This window comes from Haliotis asinina, chromosome 10, assembly GCF_037392515.1.
Source record: "Haliotis asinina isolate JCU_RB_2024 chromosome 10, JCU_Hal_asi_v2, whole genome shotgun sequence".
NCBI classification, from domain to species: Eukaryota; Metazoa; Mollusca; class Gastropoda; order Lepetellida; family Haliotidae; genus Haliotis; species Haliotis asinina.
This window is the reverse complement of record NC_090289.1, coordinates 6,230,148-6,255,339: the sequence shown is the minus strand read 5'-3', so window position 1 is coordinate 6,255,339 and position 25,192 is coordinate 6,230,148. Positions and strand designations below refer to the sequence as shown.

At 38.3% G+C, this 25,192-nt stretch overlaps 1 protein-coding gene across 1 annotated transcript in view; it reads right to left on the bottom strand.

Annotated features, from left to right (window-relative positions):
* LOC137298977 (ETS translocation variant 1-like) overlaps nucleotides 1–25,192 on the bottom strand; it is a 73,639-nt gene that overhangs the window by 24,044 nt on the left and 24,403 nt on the right. The window contains exons 4-5 of the mRNA XM_067831407.1: nucleotides 19,143–19,202; nucleotides 3,591–3,858 (exon numbers count right to left, since the gene is read on the bottom strand). Of these exons, the coding sequence (XP_067687508.1) occupies nucleotides 3,591–3,858; nucleotides 19,143–19,202 (328 nt within the window). The remainder of the gene's footprint in view (nucleotides 1–3,590; nucleotides 3,859–19,142; nucleotides 19,203–25,192) is intronic.

Below are 25,192 nucleotides of genomic sequence, written 5' to 3'. Positions count from 1 at the left end.
CAAAAGCTATATTTTTCAGCCAGAATGTTAATATTCTTCTAAGAAATATGTACAGATGAGAATATCACATACATCAATTCCTTAGGGTATTCGTGTATTTTATACTTCTAAGTATTGCTAATAGAACTATCTAGAAATAGAACACATAAAATATATGAGCTCTACCCAACTACCATCGACGTTTGTATATTGTATTCAGTGTCGTCACTTCTACACAGGTGAATCAGATTGTGAAAAATATAGAGGACAGATTCCTGGGAATTGCTGTCTCTGAATTGACAAAGCTCACTGAAGGGTGTCCATACTCCTATGTCGGACACACAAAAATGATGTGAATGAAAGCGACAAATTCTTTTCCACATTCACAAGAAATTTCTGCTAAATGCAAAGTCGAGTGTACATTTGTGACTTAATGAGTATATATTTATTTTAGCACCATTACAGCTGTTAAATGTTGTAAAAAATCTGGAGGACAGATTATGAATGGTCCCTGAGAAATATCCTCACTGAATGACAATTGTAATGCCTTCATCTCTGTAGCAAGTTAGGACAAGATGAAAGCAAAATAAATAAATGTATCCCCTTTGACATTTGTTTCCTTGCTTTTATATATTCATACGACGGGATTTAGACATTTGGGAATTGTATTGACTGATTCATAGCCTTGCAATATGAACAGGACAATAAATTGATAGACAAAATACTTTTGATAAATTATCAAACGTTTCACTTTAAAATGACTTATCTAACACTTCGTCATTCATCAGTAACTGTTTATAAACCAAAGATAACTATCTCAAAATAAAATATTTCAGCTGAAAACTGCACTACAAAAGTGCAGAAAAATATGCAGAAAAAATTCTTGAAATCCTCAAAAAACAGTCCTCGTCATTTGCACATGCAAAAACTGTACGTCATTTGTGTCTTGTTTTTCAATCCTTGTCGGTAATTTTTTCAATTATGAATTATTGAAAACCAAAGAAACACGGATAATAAATAGGAATGATCGTCAACTGTCACCCAAAACGTGTTCCATTACTTGTTTTTTTTAAGCAAGCCGCACACATGTACAAATGGATGCAAGCAGCAGCGGAGTTTCTCTTACGTAGCCGGGGGCAGTGATGACAACCCACGTCAGGACCGCGAGATCCCTCGAATCGAGAGTGCAATCAAACTATATTAATGGTCCAGAAAATTCCAAAGACACTCTCCCATACTGCAATTTGAAGCCAAATCTGCCCTTTTGCCTGCTTGACAAATAGAGAAAAAGCGAGAGCTGACAGAGGCGGCATGGCCCGGAGAGAAACCATCGCGACATCCATGCTCTGACTCGCCCCGTGATTCCAAATCATAGCTTTTACAATATCCACTATTAACACAAATTACACCTTTGAGCAATCGCACGCGTTCTCCCTCTCTATGAGAAGATTTCAATTTCACACAGAGATGCCGCTTCTTAAAACTGGTAACCACGGTGACTGAAAGCTACCCTAGGTGGTTGCAACGCTCCGTCCTAATGGCTAGGATCAGATCTCGGACAATTACAACATTTAAACCCGTGATATGCTTGTTCGTGATTTCAACACCCTTATCCTGGCAGGAGAAGTGTTGATGGCTCTCCACATTGCTTCGAGCAGTTTTATGGCTGGAGTTATTTAGATATGAATACAGGATTGCTATCAGTTTGTGCGACTGCCTAACTTACAATGATGTGAACTTCGCACATGAACAAAATGTCCATAGAAACCCGTCTGAGGAAAAGTCACGGAATCAGAATCAGCTAGCTAACCAATGATAATGTGCTGCCCTGCTACCGCAAGAGACCCTCAATTAGCTCACACAATAGCGACTGTACTGTTCCCAAGCGTTCAGGCACTAATGTATTTTGAATCATTCGATGTCTCAAGTTGAACATTTAATAAAGAAACCATACGAGTATGTCTTCATTTGAATCTGAAACTATTGAAAACTCTTTATTATGGTAATGGTTTTTGGAAATGAAACAAAATTTCTAGGTTTTAGTAATTAGGTTTACTTGGTGAAGAAAGGTCAGTTGTTTTGAGTTTTACCAACTTTATAACATGTGTAATTAGCGTTGTCATAGCCACTTTAACTTGGACATCGTTTCCTAAAGCAGATGGAATTTGAAGTGTCGGTCTGTATTGCTAAAAAACATGTGAACTGTTATGAAAGACTAGTTACAATTTCCCTTGAAGAAAGCGAACATGTGGTAGTCTGTTCATTGTCATTTTGGTACACACAATTCACATGTGAACTACATATATGTATTTTTGAAAGAAAATTTAATGACTGAAAATAACAAAGAGAGAAGATGTTTTGCTATATACTGCAGGAAATTGTGATAGGGTAACATTTTTGTTTTGTGGAATTATCCAAATGGTATTAAGACTAACACGTATTGCACCATGTGGACATTTAAACACACTCACAAATATTGTGAATATGACAACTAACTCGAACGTAGAAGTGGTCGTACAACCCATCATAGAAAAAATATATTGGCAATGTGAAATATCTATTCTAGTTCAGAACGGATTTGCCACGCTATGCTTCTCTTGACATTTCCCTATATTACTGTATTCTATAGAGAACAGTTTCATCTGTGTGTCTGGTTATACTACGTCAGTGCACGGTGTCAATAGTCCGCAATATGTTCACCTCTTGCAGTGGGTTGTGAATAAATAGGAACAAACTACTAAATTCACCCCATATTATTTGCATGTGAACCATAAGCAGCCTCCAGTTCCAATGTGGATTCGATAACTGTAAAATGCAGCATTAATGTATCCGTGTCCCTGATGTTTTTTTGTTTTTTTCTGTAAATGAATATCACATTTGGAATCATGACAATGAAATTGAGCCTGCTGTTTTATATGTACAAACGTTCAAGAGTGTACAGATTGTGCTATGCATGCTGTCCACAATACATTGATATGAACAGAAATCTGATCTGGTGCGTGTGTTCAGATCAGATGCCCAGTTAAACGACTCGAGTATTTCTAAGTCGGATGTACTGTGGAAACTGCAAAATGCATAAAGCTGTAAGTGCCCTTGACCACCCTCCCCGTTGTGTAGCTGGGTCGGTATTGACGGATATGTTGTTCCTGTATGTGTTCGTATCGACTAATATAACATGCATATGGGCAGTGGCACAGAGGAATATAGCCAGATCTTAGTAATACATCACATCCATGAGCTGACGATCCTAAACGACGAAAGGCGTTGTTCGGAGTTGCGTCCCCTACCCGAGGCAGTATGTTATCACAGTTTACCACATTTCTTGTTCTAGACTTGGAACCTAAAATACCAAGCGTACTCATATATTAAGTTGAACCTTTCTCAATCATTAAGTTGGGACGCTGGGATATAAAAAAATAAATAGCTGTCAAACTCAACGCGCTACATCCCATCCTACCTCATTGTTTAACATTAAGCTAAAATTTTGAAGGGAAAAGCGTTTGAAAGGTCACACGGACAAGAACCTGTTTGGCCTGTGTTGGTTGCTTATGGGTACCAAATGACATTTAGTTGGCATAAGCCAAACTTAAGGAACTGTATGGTACTCATACCTCTCCGACCCTGGTGGATATAACTCCGTATGGTTATTGAAAGAGGATTCTTTGTAGGAACCCGATGACACGGACTCTTTTCCTGAGGCGGAAGAACATGCGGATCCTGTTGGTGATGGGGTCGCATGTTCATATGGACTGTTTACAAATGTTTTTTCTCCATATTCAAACTTGGAGGCGGAGACAGCTTGCTTGGAGACGAGTTGACTGCAAGGCTTGGAGCAGTTACTCGACTTCTGTTCAGCCTTGACTTTCATGTAAGGGTTTCCTGCAATATAAATGTTTGAAATACAGGTACATGTAGACTTCAAGCAGGGTTGTGTGTGGGTGTATTAAAACACACACATTTCCTGAACAGTTTAATGGGCAAAGTTGATGTCAGTTCAGCATTTGGTTGTCATCGTTGAACGCACAAAGACACTGACAGTCGGCATGACTGGTTTAGTCCGCATTTGTTGAGGACAATATATACGGCATCACTGCTGGTGTGGCGAGACTTTAAGAACGTCGACATACAGAGAAAAACCTCGCTAACTCGAACTTCACTGAAACTCTCACCTACACATTAATTTAATATCATCGTGTTATATGTAACTACTGATCATTCGATGTTTTCATTTGTCCAGAGGACTTCGATTTAACTGGTTTAAGTTTCAGTTGGTCGAACTACGTTTTGTTTCTTTCATGTAAAAAGGTTTATTTTATTCTCACAATCCATTCAAAATTAAATTTCATTGACACCCATGAAAAACAAATGTTTTTCTAGTATATCCCTATGTAGCTGCACAATTAATTAATAACAGAACGCCACATTTACTCCAGCATGCTTCAAGATTACACACACGGTAGATAAACATCTAACAGAAATATCTGGAAATCCTTTATCATTTTAACAATTTTGAAAATTGGCAAGTATGACAATTCTTGTAAATTTCGACCATGCCAGGTAACTAAACAAACGAGCCGTCATTGAGTGTGACAACAACAGCAAATGTTTGTGAAACTTTTCAAACGAAGATGTCATGATGAACGAGAACATCTGATTCAACATACATACATCATTATACTCGAAAATAACACTTTTACAAGTACAGAACAGGGCCAATACTGTGCAAAGGAAGGCCCCGGTGGAGATTAACATACCGTGCCTGTATCTCTGTAAATGTTGATAGTGATATTTCAAACGGATCCAATAAACAAATAACACCCCATTCACATTCATGCAATCTGAAATCCAGCCAAGGGAAGAACTGAAGAACATTTATCCGTTCCGCTATGTTTATACATTCATTACAGAATAATTGAATAGCCGATTGCATTTGGTAACAGTGCATACGATGTCGGCGTGGGTAACTTAGACAGGCGGTTTTCCCATCAAACACTCCATGGCATTATGAAGTCTATAGAGATATCAATGCCGAAATAAAATCGAGAATAATCAAGACAAAGGATAAGACTCAAAGGTATAAATAAAAGCGATGGCGCTCTTATTTCATGAGCATACTCAGCATTTCATCAAAAAAATATTGCCCACCTTTGTGTTATTAACGCGAATTATAGAATGTCTAATGAATTATATTGTGGTTTGTTGCAAATGTTTTGGTTTGTCGTTTTTACTGATCCGTGAAGCGATGGAGACAGTTCATTAGTTGTTTTTCATCGTTTCATATGAATCAGTATATTCGGCTGCTGTCAAGATAGTCTTTGAACTGCTTCGTTTAGGAGGTTGCAGTAGACATTGATTCCTGGAAGCACTTTACCTCCTCTCTGTGCGGAGATGTTTTCAGATACTGAGCCTCTCTCAACAAAATGACCTCATGCTCATCCCTACGATGATCGTAAGTGTGTGCTTATGTTTTGGAGTTCCAATCCCGTTATATAACTGGGCCTGGAAGGGCTGGCACGTCCTGTGGGTATAACTATGCTAGAACCACCTGATCCTCCTCAAAATTTGAAACTTTTGTTATGATAATCTTGATAACTATAAAAAGAAATAAAAATTATGATGACAATGATGACGGCGATTACAGAAAATCTGCTTTTCTTCTAGAAACGTTGTCTGTGTGCAAAACGCCAGCCTTGTAACATATTGGAAGGGCGTAGACGTGATTAAATCGCCCTCTGTTCTGACTACAAAGCAACACGTGCCCAATTATTTCTTTTACCAATTATGTTTTGAAGGTTAAATAGACGTAATGCTATGTCCCATCTGTATCGATCCTTCCTATTATATTTCAATAAATCAAAATATCAGCTGAGGTTTATATTATATTGTGTAATGAGATTGTGGCCATTTATAAAAGCGTTTTGCCCATTTCGCTTACCTTTGTATAAATCATGGATTTTTCTCTCATTCTTTTTCATTGCACTGGGCTGTGTATGCTACTGGGCCTTGCTTTACAATACTATTCATGAATAACACTTCTCGTTTATAATCCCAGCAACAACTGTACGCAGAATTGATTCATTCTGCAATATTCATATAATAATTAAAGAAAGCCATTAATCAGAAGAACTACATCTCAGGTAGCAAAATCATTACGGGTAGACGAAAAAGCATGCAAAACAATCCCAAACAAAACAGTTCCATTTGAATTCCACATTTTCGAATTCACTTAGTCAAAGGTCGCCAAGACAGACATTCACGGTTATGATTATCAACGTCATTTCAATCCTCTAAACCGATTCCGGATCCGCTTCGTTCCCCACACCGTCCTACTTCGGCCACAGATGGTTCGACTAATGGATGATGTATATAGGTGCTCGACCCATGCCAATAAAAGCTCTTCAGAATCTAAGGGAAGCTTCAAACCGGTCTCAGATTCGGTAATACTAGACTCTGGAATGGTTTCCTAATTAAACCGCTGAATGAAGATCCATAGCCATTATATGCCCAAATGCAGAAGCACACAGAAGGCGAGAATAAGAATGTAATCCCGTTCTGACAGTAAATTTGGATTGGGTCGTCCTGATATAATCCGTCATTGAACGACATAATGCTGTTGATGAATCTGTCATAGTCCCCCCGATGATTATTGTAGCAGTGGTAGCAGTCAGGGTGGCTGCACACGCCCACGTTTATCAACGATGTAAAACAACAAATTCGCACGCAATTAATTTTCGTAGAAATATGATTGGTTTTCACTTTGTATTGAATAAACAACTGATATAGTACTAACAACGAAGATTGGGTGAAAGGTGCGTGTGTCTATTACTTGATTTATGAGGAAGGCATATTTTTAAACGTTAGAATTGTCATGTGTAAATGTAGAGGCAAAACATCAAAGAGGCCAATGAAACATCTTGAAAAGTACATGTGTTTCAGAAGTGGTAAAGCCTTTGCCAGTCGATCTCTCATTGAGCATCTGTGCTTTAATGCGTACAAGATAGTTTTCGTGAGAAGAACAAACTCTCCATTTGACAAAAATACTGTCACCAGACGGCGGTATGTCCACATTAACCACTCCATGTCCAAATGAGAAGAATGCATAAGAAGAACTTAATAAGTCTATTACTGTGTTGATTAGATCGTTGTGGTCTATCGCAATTACCGTAATGAACAATCTGACACGTTCATATTAGCAACTGATTTCAGTAATGTCTGTCAAACTTTCACATTTCACCTGAAACTGACAGGCCGCGATCCATCTTCATCCGTTCTTGTCATAATCTGCACCCTCAATCTTGTCTGGTATTAACGACTTTGTGGCGACCGAGAGAGAGATATACTGATACACGCCTAGGAAGTGTTGGAAGAGAATAAGAATTACAAGAACACTAAATGATTTTGTTCTACGGTGATTTGTAAGACCATCACATTTAGTATTACCGAGTTCATCCACAGAGGAAAAGTATCAGGTATATTCGGCAATAGTTATCGTGTTATTCATACAGAACAAAAAGTATTTTTGAACAAACATATTTGTTAATCAAATCTATGTTGGAAAGAAATCATTTCTCTGTGATGAAGTAAATGCTACATGCGTAGATAAAATGCATTTTTAAAAGATTTTATCGTTTGAGAAGTTATTTCAGGGCGTCTTACAGCGGAAATTGATGCCACATTTGTTTTGTGAAATACTTTTTTGTTTGTCATTTTTACATTGAAACAAATAATGATGTACAGACCTTTGGGAGAACAGCTCTCTTAACTAATATTTTTCATATCGTAATGCAATTCATAGGCATATAAAACATAATAAATCACATTGGAAACAAATCAAGCGCCTTCCCACAAATCCTTTGAACAAACATACAAGCCAAACAAAAAGTGATCTGTACAATAAACGTCATCGACGTCTGCCCCAGACCCCAATGCCTTCATCGTAGATAACAAACATAATACTGTTTTGAGAAACCTGAAGAATTATGTTCCGCCAAGCAACGGCTCGTTCAGTCCTCATTACAGTCTCAGCATGGTAATACTACATCTAAATCATGTCTATAAAATACTGAAATGCGCATCAAGTTAGAGAAATCTATAAAGTTCTCGGACACTCATAAATAAAGGAATCACAGACCACGTTGAGTAGTCCCCCCAGAAAGTCCCCTTCAATCCTCAAGGGCTTGAATTACTATGCGGATAACGTTTGCCAAGCTTATTGTGAATGGGCGTAGGGGTCTCTCGCATTAAGGGCTCAATAAATCTAACTAACACTAGGGAACAAGGGGCGAAAGTCAATAGCAAATGCATAAAAGATCATCAGTCTCAGAGCTGGGGTTGATTGATTGTTGTTCACCGCTATTCTGTGCATCCAAATCGAATCAATTGTCCCTGCCGAGGCTCGTCGTAACATAGGGTCATCTTTGACTGCCAGACACATGCTCTGAAAGGTCGGCACCAATGCTTTAGGGGCAAGGGTGGACTTTTTAAGGCCTAAGGAAGGCTTTGGGGGCGGGGGTTAGTTCCCGGGAGCAAAACAGTATGTTATTTGACAAAGGTGATGTCGAAGGCCCGACAGTCAATCTGGTAACGGCCCATGGCAAATTACATTGCCGTTTACGTCAAGATTTACTGGCTGGAGAGTGAACACAAGAAGTTGTTTGCATCAGTTTTGACTGAAATACGACTGGCCTTTTCCCATTAATACCAGTACATTTCTATATTCCGGTTCTTATGTAGACAGAGCGTGCAGGACATCCTGAATACTTTAACCATACGGAAGGGATATGACAAGAACTATATCCAAATGATGATGATCACTTGCATTATATAATTACGGTTTGTGCGCTGATTAATACAGCAATATGTATCATGTACATATTTACATGGGAACAAGAAAGACAGTCACCTAGCAACGGAAGTATTGTCCATGTCTTCTAAAAGTTCATTTTGAGTACAGATTAACAACGTGTCGTTAAGAAAACTTCATTTGTGCCAGAATTATCTGAAATTGTTTTTATTTGTCGCATCTCAGTTGCAAACTGGATGAACAGCTGTAATGCAGTGTAACGAGATTATTCCTATAGTTACAACATAGTTTACTCAGCAGCGAGGACACCTGGGCTGACTGATTGACGGGTCAAGTGCATCTACTGGACACTGTCCATTTTCTATACTACGTCCATTACGCTCACGCACGCCTCTCACTAGGTGGTCAGCTGGTAATGCCATCACGTGACAGTCACGTGACCGACACCCGTCTCCAGTACCGGCAGGTGACAGCGTCAATGGAAAGATCACACATTCAGTGTTATTATACTGAGATTAATATGGCTTTCTAATAGGTACGGGAGAAGGGGGCATAGAAATTGCGCGAAATTAGCATGAGTGGTTTGTGACACGATAAATGCATTTAAATTAAGCGTGAGTTGCTACACCCGAACACAATATGTCAACCGTAGGGTGACCTCTTTATCCACGAGGACTAAGGTATTTTCAGACATAGTCAAGTCGAGTTCATTATCATAAAAGGACTTGTCAAAATAATTGTAAATGCAAACGTTTGCCGTTTAGGTTGAGGTTAAGGAGATGGTAGATGCTGTGTTCATTGACGTGCTGAGAAGAAAAGAAATTTGGTGGTCCGGAGTAAGTGACTTTGGTTCAACTGCTGCAGGACATTAGCAGATATGGTTTTATGCCGCTTTTAGTAATATTCCAGCGGAATCGAGATTGGGGACACACGAAAAGAGATCCATTCACTCTGCCTATATTCGTAATCGAACCTGTTTTCTGGTGTGATGAATGGACGCCTCCGTGATCTCTTCAGAAACTGAAAGTGTTTGGAAAGAGTGCCCCCGCTGTCTCTCTGTCTAAATTCAAAGCGTAAGTCATACATAACCTGTCCTCATGGCACCCTTCATGCAAAACAACATGATAACCTATTATGTAGGTTGGGATTTCAGTCATCACTAATCATTATCGTAACTCTTGCCTCAAATTGGAAATGTCTGCGAGATACTTTTTGAAATCTTCACTAAGGCCTTGGATTTTGTGACCTTTTGTGATTTCAAACAACGTTTGAGTTGGAGTGATATTGTTCTACATAGTGGAAATACTGACCACTGGAAAGGTCATCCCTCTTGTCTTGTGAATTCATTTGAGATACTGGGAAATGTTATCGAAGTGAAAACAAACGGTGTTCCATGAATTTGAACTGAATTTGGTGGTGCTGGCAAACACACCTATCCTTTCTCCGTCTCAGAAAGGGAATATCTGGGTAGTTCGGAGTTAAGTAGTTAAGGGTGTGTGTTAATGTCACATATCATGATATTTTCTTTGATTTGTAGGAAAATCATTTCAATATGTAAACCGGAGACAGCAAATATATGAAATATCACGCCATTCTTCAGAATATGAACAGTTCTAGTAGCACTTACCCTTCTTTTAGCATCAACAAGAAACAATAGTTACACACAGACAACATGCTTTGAATACAGACTTTTTCAGGTTCACTCTCAATATTATGGTTTGAAGCTTCCACATAGTGTAAATAATTACCAAGATAATTTGTGTGAATGTACGTCATCCAGTGCTAAACTAGCTTTCTGTATACGCTGCGGAGCGCAGCGTGCGTTTCTTGTAGTGTTGATGCACTCGCTTCCCTCTCGTCGCTATCGACAATCAGTGTACAATAACACACAGATGCTTGTAGCGTTGTCACCACAAGACAGCGAGGAAGCTGACTATTGTCTAGAAAATCTTTCGGAACTTTCGTGTATGCCGATGAAAACTTCACTCAACAAGCACCACAAAAGAGCAAAAGAGAATTACAGCCGAAGATCAATACATTCTTATTCAAGGCATGTAAAAACAGTATTTCTATTCGATGACGCTTTTCAGCTCGCCTCATAAAGGATATGTTGCCCAATGGACGTTTGCAAAGAAGCCATGCTTCGCCCTTTCATAGATGGGCAGTGGAAGCCATCATTATTTTACCCAGTGCGATAGCAAAGAGAATGCGCCATTGTTGCCTCAGTGGGCAAAAGTCCTGCCTGACTGTGAGAAGAAAGGGACATAGTAATTAGGCATTTGGCGTCCCGAAAGAATCCAAACACAGATTAAGCAAGCCTATTCTCGCTGATTTTCATAAAAGGTTTGATTTCATTAGTGAATAAATCCCTCAATCGGTACCTTTTGACACACGGCGACGAAATTCATCAAAGAAATTGCAATTTACTAACGATCTTAATCTAAGCTGATGGTTCTGATGTGGTTATATGATTTGGAAATAGTTATGATATGTATTCTAACGCCTAATCAGGGTATTTGAGTGCATGTCTCTAGAAATATACATGAATACACAAAAGACGTCAACGCTTACTTGTTTACATGGTGCTGTGAGGTTCCAGTAACAATGCCATTGACGTATATATTTCATTTATTATACATTGCGTGCAAAGTTCAGTGAGGTGAACGAATGAAACATTTCTAGATAACACAACAAAAACGACACCGCTTTTGTAAACATAAACAAGAACAATGCATGATAAGTCACGCCTCGATAAACGATCACAAATCTTTTATTCAAAAGCCATTTTGTAACACAAAATATATCATTATGTCTTACGATCGTTGTTTGAAATCCGTGTAGCCCATGGCTTGAAATTCGACATGAATCTGACACACCTCACTTGTACAAACAATATATTTTAATTATAACCAGCTTATAATCACACATAATCATCTTTTTCAATTAATAATCGTTTTGACCCATCCTAAATCCATGCGTGAAAAGAACCCTACACCCATACAAATATTGGCATAGAACAGCATGCTGCCCAGCTCCCGTATTGTCGCCAGCATATGTCGCCAAGCTAATTACTCTGATCAAAGCTTCCAACAAATCAACCCAGGCACAGACATTGGGGTGACTACTGGAGAGGAAAAACTGACAAAAACTATTGTTTTGGGCATTTAACTAATGAATGCTTTGTGTTGATGTTCGCTGACCTGCCAAGCAATTAGCACCCGTGCGGTTGGCGGCCCTCTTCGATTGGAACACGCGACTTGTGTATTGCACGTGCATGTAATTTTCTTGTCAGTATGTTTGAAGGGGTATCAGGATCTTGGAGAAGAATTGGAAAGTTTGGGTCTCATGTTTCTGGATATCTGACATGAAGTTTTGATAACCTCATTAAACTAACAAGGATTGTCTTCACTGCTCTGAACAAAATGAGAAAGAAGGCGGAATTATTTGTTTTTCAAAAGGAAATTTTGCAATGTTTAGAGATTTGATTTAAAAAAAAACATTTCGAACTATGAACATACACAAAGCCAGCAATAAAGTTAATTGCTCTGAAAGTGTTTGCAAATAGGAATAACCCTTCTCATGAAACAGATATTTGTGCAAAGAGAAAAAAAAGTCGATCATGTTCCACTTAAGTCTCTTCTAGAGCTTGAACAGAGTGAATTCCACGATTTCGTTTCGTTACAAAAACCTTGTTAACATTTTACGGTTTTGATTGCACCACTTGTCCTATGAGGTAACCTTTCAATAATGGCCTTGAGGTGTACTATCGAGCAAATGATCCAATCAAGACATTTTTGTAGCATATCTCTGATTATTCTAGTCCTTGTGGGCTGTCACCATATGGCGAAGAGGCTGGTCTAGCCTCTCCCAGCTGTCACAAACTGCCAATTATCCCAACAGTCCTCTTATGTCTGTATGATATATGTTAACCCTAATACGTGCACGTCATTGAACGCGACGATTTCAAAAAGTAAAACTGTTACTGGTTATTTTCTGAAAGATAATTTTCAGCCAAAGATAATCAGATCGTCACTGCTGTAGGTTGAACTGAATGTCTAAACTGATTTGGGCGATTTATGAACTGAACCTTTATCAGACAATGGGTTATCAAATGTACCCTAAGGCTAAAGTGACACTTGAAGTCTCAGGTGGCATAGTAGAAACATGCCTTAAAATTATTTGGGGGCTCTTAAACGGCGCCAAAAACATTGTTACGAAAGGCAGGCGGTTTTAATTGGTCGTCGGGAAACACTTGGGATGCGTGAACACAAATGGCTTCGCTGAGGCGCGCAGTCTTTTGGTAACGTCATGTAGTCAAAACAGACGTCGGTTAAAAAGAGAATCACTCGACAGTCCACCAATGGATGTCACCACGACACTCCTAATTCTTTAAGTCATCCATTTACGCCACGCCTACTTTGATCCTACATCTCTATTCTTTATTCTTGACATCCCAAACATTTTGGTAATGAGCGTGAATTATTGGAAGTATTATCTATTGTTTGAATGTTATTATTTAAAATGTAAGAGGTAGACTGCGATTAGGAAGCTTGTTGGAAAATTTAATGCAAAATAAAATTCCCTATTTTGTCTTTTACCATATGTTCCCTTGTTTTTACTGGTGAACACCTCGCTTGCCTCTGTATGTGTTTGTGAGGGGTGGTTCTGGTGGAGCAGGACGTGCACCGTTTCACTCATACCCTACTCACTGTAACACCTATAACCTCACTGTTTGTTTGAGATTCATAGACGCCTGCTCATGATGTAGAGAATTCTATGATGGGTTCAGTAAATACTGGATTGTGACTGGTTAATCAAAGTCATCAGGGCTATATAATCACTTTATACACCTCTAATTTTCAAACACAGTATCTATTTTTTATCTTAAAATCTTAAGAACGTGGTTGTTGCAGACTTGAGATAAACATGCTGTGTTTGAAAATGGGACGTATTTAACGAAATTGTAACAGCTAAAAAAATGAATCGAGCTGTTTGCGGATTTCAAACGGAACGAGGCATGAGGTTTCAAATAAAAAATAGATCTATTATAATTTCGTTGTATACGTGTGATTCCAACACAGTATGCGTATCTCCTAAATTGTGCAGTCACTCGACTCTTCACCTGATTATTTAAAGGGGTTTGACGTCTTTGTTTACGGCGGACAGAGGCATAGGTTATGTATGTATGTTGTGTCATCTTGGGTGCGCTTCATAGATTATATTTTTCAGTAAAGTCTTTGGATTCAATTTGTCTGTCTGATGAAGTGATTAGTCGGAAGATGAATTATTTACAGCTGCTTCGTTGCGGTTGCTATCCATTCCCGGTCGTGTTGTCGTCTCCAATACACAGATGTTTATCAACGTTTCCTTTCTACAATTTGTAGTCTGATATAGAGGGCAACGGAATGAGTCAGTGTTGGTTTCCAGTCGCCTTTAGCAAGAATACAGCAGTATTACACAAGGGGACCGAAAACAGACTTCCAACGTTATACCAATGTAGGAATCGAACCGAACCCTTGGCGAGAGGAGAGAACGCATTAATTAACGGGCTTTTCCACTGCCCATTAATAGACAATAGAATATGCTTATACGTATGTTGAAATTGCAACTTAAACATAATCATAGTTTCAAATGAAAACATGAAGCCGTTTAAACACCAGTGCCTATTACACATTTTGAACAAAATCCATATCGAACGTACACAAATTAATTTAACTAATTAATGACATACAATAACACAGTTTGACATGTAATGCTTATGCAGACAAATTATAAATAATGTATTGTATTGAAATAAGAAGAGGACTTTCCAGTATTTCCCCTTGAAGAACAGACAAAAGCACTTATTACACAAACACCAGTTTTATCATTCAATCTCTCAACACTCGAGACACAAACTAACAGGGACAGGTCAAGAACGTTCCTCTGAGGTTCCGTGGACGTCCAGACGCGGTCATCTAAGTTATAAACTGGTCAGGAAGCCCGCGTCATCGGCCTGTCTCATCAGACATTATACACGGGCCGAGACAGTGCAAACAACTTGCCAGGTCTAGACTGACCATCCCTCACAAAACCTCTAAGCATGCAGCAGCCACAAATCACGCCCTAACACTACGACCAAGGCATACTGAGACCTGTCTAAAAGTTAGGGTCTCTCTATTTACCAACACCAATGAGCAGGTGCTCGTTCTGCTATAACGTTTCCCGTATCTCATTTAGGGAGAAGCCATTCTCGTAATGATCGCAAAGGGACCTAGATCCTCGAATCCGATGCATATACAGGTGTTAAAAGTTCATCCATTCACGTTAATTACCTTCAAATCAAGCAAATATAGCAGGGACCTCACCTGGGCTTAGCGAGGGCAAAACCCAAGACACCTAATTAGTGTTTGATCGACGCACTATGGTTCGCAGTCAACGCAAGTTATACACTGTCTCCTAGGCAGAGGCCGTATTGTTATCCCACTCCTATAGAAAAGATTGTTCACTTTTTCTTACAAATGTATTTTTCTTAAAATGTATTTTTCCAGAATAAACCTCTTTTTGGCTGAATTTTAGACTCGGTCGTTTCTTTCTTCATTTTTTTCCAAGAATGCTGCCAGCTTTGGGAATGTTCTTTTATTATTCTTTCACTGGAACGGGTCCCATTACAAATCTATATCCAACTCCTTTGGAACATAAAACGGTTCTTTTGAAAAAAAAAGAAAATCATATTAGTTATTTTTTAAATGTTTCTTTGATAAATGTTTTTTACTTTCAACTAAATGACACGTTTTAATTATGGCATTTGAGGCTGTAGGTCCCGAAGGTCGGTATTAACGGTGTTGTTTTTGTTCAATATTTTATTTGTTAAAGGCAACTGAATAAGTGTTATCCTGAGATGGTTACATTTGAAAAATCTTGATAATATCCAAATGCTATTGCTGCAAAAAATGTATGTCAGCCATTGACATTTCAAGATGGTTCCCCTGGCAATCTTCATGATGACTAGAACATAAACAGCCTGTATTCATCGCACAGCAATATCATATAATATAATATCATATCATACCACATGTTAAAAAGGCCCGATCAATGTGATGATGTCTCTGCTTAAACATTATATCAACTTATAACTTCCCAATTCTATTTATAGTTATCTTTCACGCACCATTTCACTGCTCAGGAATTATAAGCTATACTTAATGCTTTGATAAAACCAAGGAAGTAAGCGCAGCATATCTACATAATTGGTTGTCATGTAAAGGCACTACTTGTATCATACATCTCTTCATGAATTCTCCATTTTCTCATTGTATATGCTTAGGTAACAACAAATGAGAGATAAGATGCATAGCAGGGTTATCACCTGTGTATGCCTCTTATCAACCTAAACACACCCCTTTAAGACACCGATGTGACAAATCCATTTCTGAATTGGACAAATATTTCTTCAGCTAGCTACCCTGCCCTGGACGAGATTACAATGGGTACTAGCGTCCCCTGAATCGTTCCCTCCACGGATACAAGTCTCGCAGCACGCAGTCATTTTGATTTTGCGTGGAGCTCCAAAAATGGACAAGTCTTGGACGGACGTTTGTGATATGGCGTTGTATCTGCCATTGACATATTTTATTGGTGAATGTAACGACGCGATTGCAAATTCCTGACTTTAATTACTTCATTCCAATGTCGGGGCTGGTTGTTCATTAATAAGATTAATAGTGTATATGAAGTGATGCCCTCAGGATTTGTATTGTACACTGTCTATCGAGTCTTTAACTCTCAACAGCTCCTCTGTATACATGCGCGGATCTCAAATACGCGTGTATGGCTCTTGATAATCGGCATGTTGAAAGTACAAGGGGTAGGGAAACACTCAGACGAAGTAATAACTGTTCCAACGCAATATTTTCTTGGACAGAATCTGACGTGTTTGAAAATGAATGTTAGAAAAGCAACATTTTTTAAATCTTCTTTTCTTTTACGCCCCCAAAACATCTTTTTTTTAAATGTTGGTAAGTATACCTGGCATATGGAAACGGAATGAATCTAGTCATTTACCATGAGATGGGTTAGCTGTGAGTTTCATGATAAACTTTTGTCATTCATTCGGATGTGCTTTTACTTTCATTTTCCGGAGTGACTCGAAACACAACAAATGCATATCTACTCACTTTACAAATAATACAAACAAAACATATGGCAACACCTATGGTCTGACGTATGTGTATTTTTTGTGTGCTTAATGGACATCACAAACGACATGTTGGAACATGCAGTGAAGTAGTGTTTTATTTTAAATGTTTCACTTCACTCAAACTCAACGAATATTGAATTAGCTGCTTCACAGCATGTTCCAACATGTCGTTTGCAGTGTCCATTAAGCACATAAAATGTTGCATGTCGTTTGCAGTGTCCATTAAGCACATAAAATGTTGCATGTCGTTTGCAGTGTCCATTAAGCACACAAAATGTTGCATTTCCTTTAGAGTATAAATGACCTCACCACGTTTATGTTCATACATCGCATTTTAGGCCGTTCCAATACTTTGTGTTTGTAGTATACCTTTACAATTTGATGTCTAATTTGATGTTTTATAGTTTTCACTTATTCCTTGTCAGTTTCATGTAGTTTTATGATGAGAACCATTCTGATGTCAAATACACTAATTATTAATAAGCTCCATCTTGTCATTGCAATGTTCGTACTGAAACGTCTTGAACAGAAGCTCAACATTACAATATTTCATTCACACAATGACCACAACAAGATGCCCTTTCAGTGGACACGGTCAACAAGAGCCGGTACTCAAAGCCATTATGACCATGTGTGGGCGTTGCGAGAAACAAACCCATTCTCTGTGTGTATTGAAGATATGTAACTGCAAGTTTGATACATCTAATGAAACTTTAACTGAAAGAAGAAGTGGGGCTTTTTTAATTACACGAGGTTTCTTAAATTTAGTATATGATACTAAATAGAACCATGGTCCCAGTTTCTCATAACTGATTCCTAGATAACAATGATAAACATCCGAGTTACACTTCCACATAAAGTCATTTCACTCTTTTATTACATTGTGGCTGTATAGTAAACGTGATTTACAAAATTTCAATAATTTCCTATGATTTTTGACACCCTATTGATATAAATGTATTTTGAAAAATAACGTACTTCTTTATACAAATGTCACTATAGGTAATTATTATAGTGCTGAACTATGATCAGCAGCTTATCAAGACATATCAAACTCCTTCAACTGTAGGCAGTTTGCTCTTGAAATAATGTAACAAGTAACAGACTGATTAGAACTGTGGGTGTGATAGCACTATCTCATTACATATGTGCACCTCAGTCCACAATATACCATAAGGACTATATTCAAACACAATATAAACGTATTATCTCAGAATAGCATAGACACGGACAGTACTCTTTCCTCTAACCCGCGATCTCACAGTGCTTGAAAAAACCTTTAACATATTCTCCAGAGGAAAAAGCGCCTCAGAGCTAAGCTGCCAGATTCCTTTGGTCCCAAAGAAACGCATGTGTAGATATTTTCTTAAGTTAGTGTTTGCCTAAAAGCTGTTGCTCCTTGCTAAAGGTGAGATCTGGACTTTTGTGTTTGACTTCTCTGTCACCCTTACTGTCTTTTTTTCCTTTAGAGAGCGAAGGACACTTAAAGTTTTTTGGTCTCCCCGACCTTGTTACGGGAGGATAAACATTCTTTGCCATTCCAATTCCGGTTAGAGGTTTAATTATTTGCCGATAGCTAGTAAGATTTTGCCATGCAGCAGAAAAATTAGATAATTGAGTTAAAGGTATTTTCCTTCTGTTTGATTTGATTGCGCAAACTAAAGAAGATGTACAAAGAGCAACAACGCACTTGAACTGAATAATTATCCACAAGAAGACAGGACGAACATGACAGCTGTGGGTGCGTGATCATGACATATGCAACTTGTCACTCGAAGCCTAATCTTCCACATTAGTTGGAATGATCTTCTATAAGGTAACAATTACAAATATTTCTATTTATCATCTTAGTATTTTATCTTAAAACTATTTGATGTACTTCGGGAATCTGAACCATTTACGATATCAATTAGAGATTTAGAGACAAGTATGGAAGTGTATTAAATATTGTCAGGGTATGACGTCACAGACCAGCTGGTTATATATTAGAGTTACCTTGTCATACACAAGGTCTGAGTTTTATTACACGTGTTGTTACAATTAACAATTAACAAAATTACAATTAGGATTTGGAGATCCACAGATGGCATAATGCCGAAGTCATTCGTGTACTCGTAGGTAAAGAAACAAGAGTAGGACAAGAGAGAAAGACACAGAAATATGGGGTCTGCAGAGACTCACCATTGGCTGCAAATTCTGGGACGTATTGTTCACCCTCTTCAGTGCCCGAAGTGTAGCGGGCTGCAATAAGATTTAAAAAATAGAATCAATTAGCTGAAATTAGGGTGTATTCTTTCCATTATATAAGAACAATTGGGTTTTCATTTCAATGAAGGCGTGTGTTTTTCATGCTATGTCGGTCCAGCAATAATTTTGAATTATCATTTTTTCAGAAAATTGTTTGCATGACTCATCTGAAGCCAGAACTTCAAAGTATCCATAGCAACCGCACCAGAGAATTAATATATCAGCAAAAACTGACTTCTCCAGGACGAAACACCAAGGAGAAATCGCTACAATCAAATTGCATCAGAATGATTTTCAGATCATTGTGGCGTCATCGGAACTAATGGAGTCACAATCAAGTGACATCACTATCTTCTCTGATTCTGAAGATCAAGATACAGATATTTACTATTCACAAACCTATCATAGATAAACAGTCCTTCCCCCACGTATTTATAGAAACACTCGGGAGGGATGCCCTATCTCTTGTATACTAAATGATTTTAGCAATGCTAAAATGTAAGGACGTAAATTGAAGTGTAGGTGAAAAGTTCACAAATTTACCGGGAAGAATATGAGAAGTATAATTGTTCTTCAAATGAAGAAGACATCTGACTGTTTTACGAGCTCTGGTTCGTTGGTGCATTTCTTATGGCAGGGCAAATATTTTGTTGCTCCATTTTAGATCACATTGTTGACACAATTTAAGTAAATAATCCTGCTCTCATTGTCAAATATCACCAATCTCTGGCATTTTATGTCACAAATTGCAGACATTATTCACAGAGTGGTTTTTGTTTTCTTCAAATCTAACGCTTGGTAACCAACCACACATCTTTGGCTTTTACACCATTGCCATCATTCTTTCCGTCTATATTTCAGCAATTTGGCATATTAAACACCACCATGTTTGACGTGATACACGTTGATAAATATTATCATGCCGTGGAAAGAAGATAATCCTCCATAGCAAGACAATGTCAATCGGACAAGGAAACCAACACCGGGCGAGAAGTTTAAACATCAAAATGCAGACTTCATCCCCCAAACATCTAAGAAAAGAAGCAAGGCTCTATGCCCCTCTTGTTATGACGTCATACTTTGAACAGTCATATAATTCTGCTGTGTCAGATGTTTCGTGTATGACATTATTGAATTCTATGGTTAAGGTTTGGACCGTTTGCCTTGAAACTGAAACTCTTCTAAGATAACCATGAAATGTGATAATTGATATTGCTCATTTTTGGAAAATCACTGGCCGTTGATAACATTTCTTTTACCATCACTGCTTTTCAATGTTCCGTTCATTATCACTATGTCGGCGGATATTGGGGATTATACTCTGGAGCTGACATTTTGAATTTACTGAAAACACAGATTGTATTTGAAACGTCGGATGCTGTTTCCCTTTTAATACGGTTACTGTCGTTGATGTGACTGGAAAACAAGTTTAGGAAGAGTGTGTCGTGTAAGGATCCAGGGACCAAATGCATAGCACACAAATTAAGGTATTCATATCGCAAACTATTCAAACGTCTGAATAGATTATGACCGTTCCGTTGTTCACAATGGAAATTATCTCAACCAAATGGAATTATTTTCTATCATTTAATAACTTTCCAAAACACTGAAACGTAAGCACTGATCTCATTTAGGTATGGTCATTATCAAGTAATCACCTGTCAAGTACATTCCCTTTAAGAGATAGTCTATTTCAGTTTATAAATGGAAGCACTTGATGGTCGTCCAACTTAGTAGTAATATCTGATACAATCGATGCTGCTTTTAGAGGAACATTCAATTAAAACTTGTTTAATGAGTAATGTGATTCAGAACAAACAGATCTGTCATTTTTAAATATTTGGCATGCACTCAAGCATGGCACTACCACTGTAAGACGAAGAGTATCCTTCAAGAACCAGATGTCAATACCATGAGCGTTATATACAAAAGACATTCTATTGATATCTTGGTATTTTGATTCACTCAATAATCTCCTTTCATGGCCATACACCATTACAACCATCGATAAGTGGCTTTGTGGGGAATTCAGTGGAAATTTACGTGTTATAGATTTCGTCATTGTGAAATCTGTTTGTGACAACGTCCAAACGCAAATTTACAATATAGGATTTGGCGGATAAGGATATTTAAGTCTAATGCATAAGTGTCAATAGCACTTGAAAGGGAATATCGACAGGAACAATAGCCTTATCGTATCAATACTTGTTTTAGCCTCCCGTTGCCTTTTCATAGTTGTTGATGTGGGAATGATTTCACATTGTGGACGATACATCATTATTTAGTGGCCCGTGTAAAATCCAAGCAACACTGTGCGTGAAACTGTTATCATTGCGGATTGTCGTTCAAAGTATATAAAATAGTCAGGTTTGTAACATGTAAACATAAACGTATTTTCAAATTAACATAAATATAGGCTGGTTTGTAAGAGTGTTCTTTTAATTTCTAAGCCAGTTGATCATATGATATCTCAGGGAAATGTCAGGAGAACACTTATAGTGTAAATCAATTCAAGTTCACTTTTACGATACTCCGTGTGAAAGCGTTTGTTGTTTGAAATCAACGTCGACCGAACGATACAGGCGTGTTTCAAAACCCCTTGTCAGGATGCATGATTGGTGTGTTAACTGCAGTTACGAAAGGGATTAAAATGCTTCTCCCGGGAGAAAACAGCCTCCGTACCTGTTGAAGTCCTTCAAATGACCATGACGCTAAACGTTCCCTAGATCTAGGATTGTTCAACATAGGATTCAAAAATTCTCAAACAACAGTACAAACGACAGTTTGTGTGACGGCCATCTCTGGATTTAGATTCAGTGGCGAACATCTCGTCAATATTAGCTATTTAAACAACGCAATCATTCTAAACAATCGATCTCGCGAAGAGAATTTAATCTTATCATTGCTAACACTGAGGGGGGCATTTGGGAAGTCCAGGAAGGCCATACGAGGGCCCTAACAGGAGGGACGACTAAAAGGTGTTTACTCTCCGCCTTAAATGGATACACAGCGCGCGCTAAAACAGACGACACTTAAAACATGATGCTCCCTAGAAAAATATTGGGATCTCTTCACTGAAAATTAATTGTTTCTCGAAGGAGCAGTCTCTGTATACACTTGACTTTGGTCTAAGAAGACACTTGAAGTTTATGACCGTGAGATGACTGTGCGATGACGCAGCTCTCGTGTCATGCTTTATTATCGTATTTTGAAAGAATTTGCAAAGGATATGATATAACGGAGATACCTCTAATGTTTTCATATAATATGGTGTGTTGCATTAAATCAAATTGCGCCGAAAGACTAGCAACCAATGTTACTGATTATGGTACCATGGAAACAATATCTGACTATACATTACCAACAATAAATGAAACGAAAAATGACACGTTTATAACAACAAAACCACTGGGAAAACACAAGGATAATTAATCAAATTATTACAGACAAGGAAATGTAAATAAGGTTCATTTGCAAATATTGATACAACACACAACAATAACATAACGAATTCGGTAAACAACACTGCTATCGGTTACACACAACGCGTTCTCTCTGACCAAGATAATCCAAACTAAATGCACCAATTCCTGACACATATACACGTCCCAGCAGCCCGAATTTCAAAACGTGAAACAAAGAAATCAAAGTTGGCCTAACAATGTCCCAACATCACAGTGCCCGTCAAAGCTAAAGGGCAGAGCGTGGTAAACAGGTTAAAGTATACCAGTAGGCCCAACCGGGATTAGGTATTCAAAGACGCCACGGTGTGGTGGGCCGGACCGTACAAAACATTTGGCAAACCGTCTTAATCCTTCCACAATCGCCCAAATTTCGTTCATCCCACAAATGTCAATATTTGACAATAGAATGTTTCACCTTCCGTGGTCTTGGTTAGGTTAATCACACCATGAACGTGTCCAGGTAAACAACGACTCGGGGAGGACAGCTCTAATGCATCAGTGCAGTTTTCATTTTGAATAAAAAGACGAAACGGTAAAAAATGCTAATACATCGGAAACCGTGTATCTAATACAGAAAGGAACTCATAATCTCGTCCTTGTTTTATCAAACCCTTCTTAGATTTGTCGCAATCGGTGAAGCAGGGATAATTTAACGCATGTTCCACTCTTGTCACAATTCAAAAGGTATGATTAAATTTTTAAACATGCCACAAAAGAAAGTAACACTTAAAGTGATGATATCAAACTAAGTAACGCTTTCGACTGTATTTTCTGCTCCAAATTTCACTTTACCACAACGCTGTAGAAAAAAGCTACAGAACAGACTCTGTCTCGTATATCGCTTCGGGTAAAATAAAGTGTATTTTTTTCAAGAAATAAATGTCAAATTGTAATTCCAATTTCCTTATTTCATTTAAGTAACCGTCTTGGTATGACATAGGCGGAATGGCGCAAGACTAGCTTGTAGAACAGCAGACAACATCTCTTGTCATCCTATTGTTGCCGCCATCTTTTTTGGCGACAGTGCTCGTTTGCAATCAACGAATTTGCATCAGATCTTAAACTGACTTCCAAATTCGAGATCGATAGCTGCCTTGTTGATGCGGCCTTTCAAAAGCACGACCCGGCTGTGTATAAAACACGTGCAAGTGACAGAGGAAAATTCAAAATGGCGGCTACACCTGTTACGCAGACGATAATTTGAGAGTTAATGTAGAAAAAGGCGCCAAATCATCTTTAAATGAAGCTTTGGAAGAACCGGGTTTCCATTTACGCCCAATTTGATGCAGTTGTCGTGTATCTGTCATAATTTCGTGTCGTTTGTCCCGAGAACCTTTCAACATATCCTGGTCAACTCGCGTCTAGCCATTTCCAACCCAGAATAACAAGTCTTTCTAGTATGCCAATTGCCACGTTTAACACCTACACTCCCCGACGAACAAGTCCATTCCGAGAAATTTAAAATGTATAAATTTAGAACAACCACTGATTTTTAAAATGTTGCCTTTTATTAAAGTAAGGACGTCCGTATATAGAAATAGAAATATTTGTAGTAAAGAATATTTCTTATCTCATCTTCATTAATCCATGTCTTAGTTACGTGTTATTAATTGTGTAAATAAATATCAATATTGCAGCAATATCACGACCGGGGACACAAGAAACGGCCTTCACATATTATACTCATGTGGGGAATAGAACAAGGGCCTTCAGCGTGACTTCATCCACTAGACTACTCCGCTGTCGCTGTACTGAACTACTTAAATATAAATTGCGAACTTGCGAACAGTTGCGTTTCCAGGTGACATTATTTGATAAGTTAACAAACAGATCTTTGCAACCATTCATCCCTTACCTTCGCCCTCCCGTATATCAAATAGCAAAACAAGGAAAGATCTACAAAGGCAGATACGTTCAATCAGACGCCTATCATTTATTCAGATCTCAATTTAAAAAAAATTCTCTACCTCTCAAATGCAAAATTTGAAAGAAAGGTGACCGCCCATGTAAATGTTCAAAGTGAGGATGTCCCCTTCAACGTTAAATTGTATCTCTAGATGAGAGGGGCGGTTGTGTTCTACCCTATAAACAAAGGACCCCAAGTTTGGACGTTAAGGAGACCCACGTCTTTCAACTGCTACAGACCCGCCGACTGGTTTGGTGTGATATTTAGACTTCACAAAAACATTCGCTAACATGCTGATGAAATAAGCATCACAATATCCACATAGATGAAACACACTGTGTTTCGCCTTTTAACACGACCAGCAATGGGTAAGATGGGTAAAGACATTAAATAATTACTAACTAGAGCAATGAAAATTCATTTAAATCCCCTATTCCCAGCAAACATCGTTTCTTGGCGTGAACACACGACACCAGAAGATAATGCGTTAATCTGAGCAGTCACTTAGTGCGCTGGAAAGTAAAAGCGTTGCGTTGTGATCCTATATATTCCTTTATTTAACGCATGAGCCTCTGTTGCCTCAGTAGAGACGAGTACGTATGAAATTGTCATAG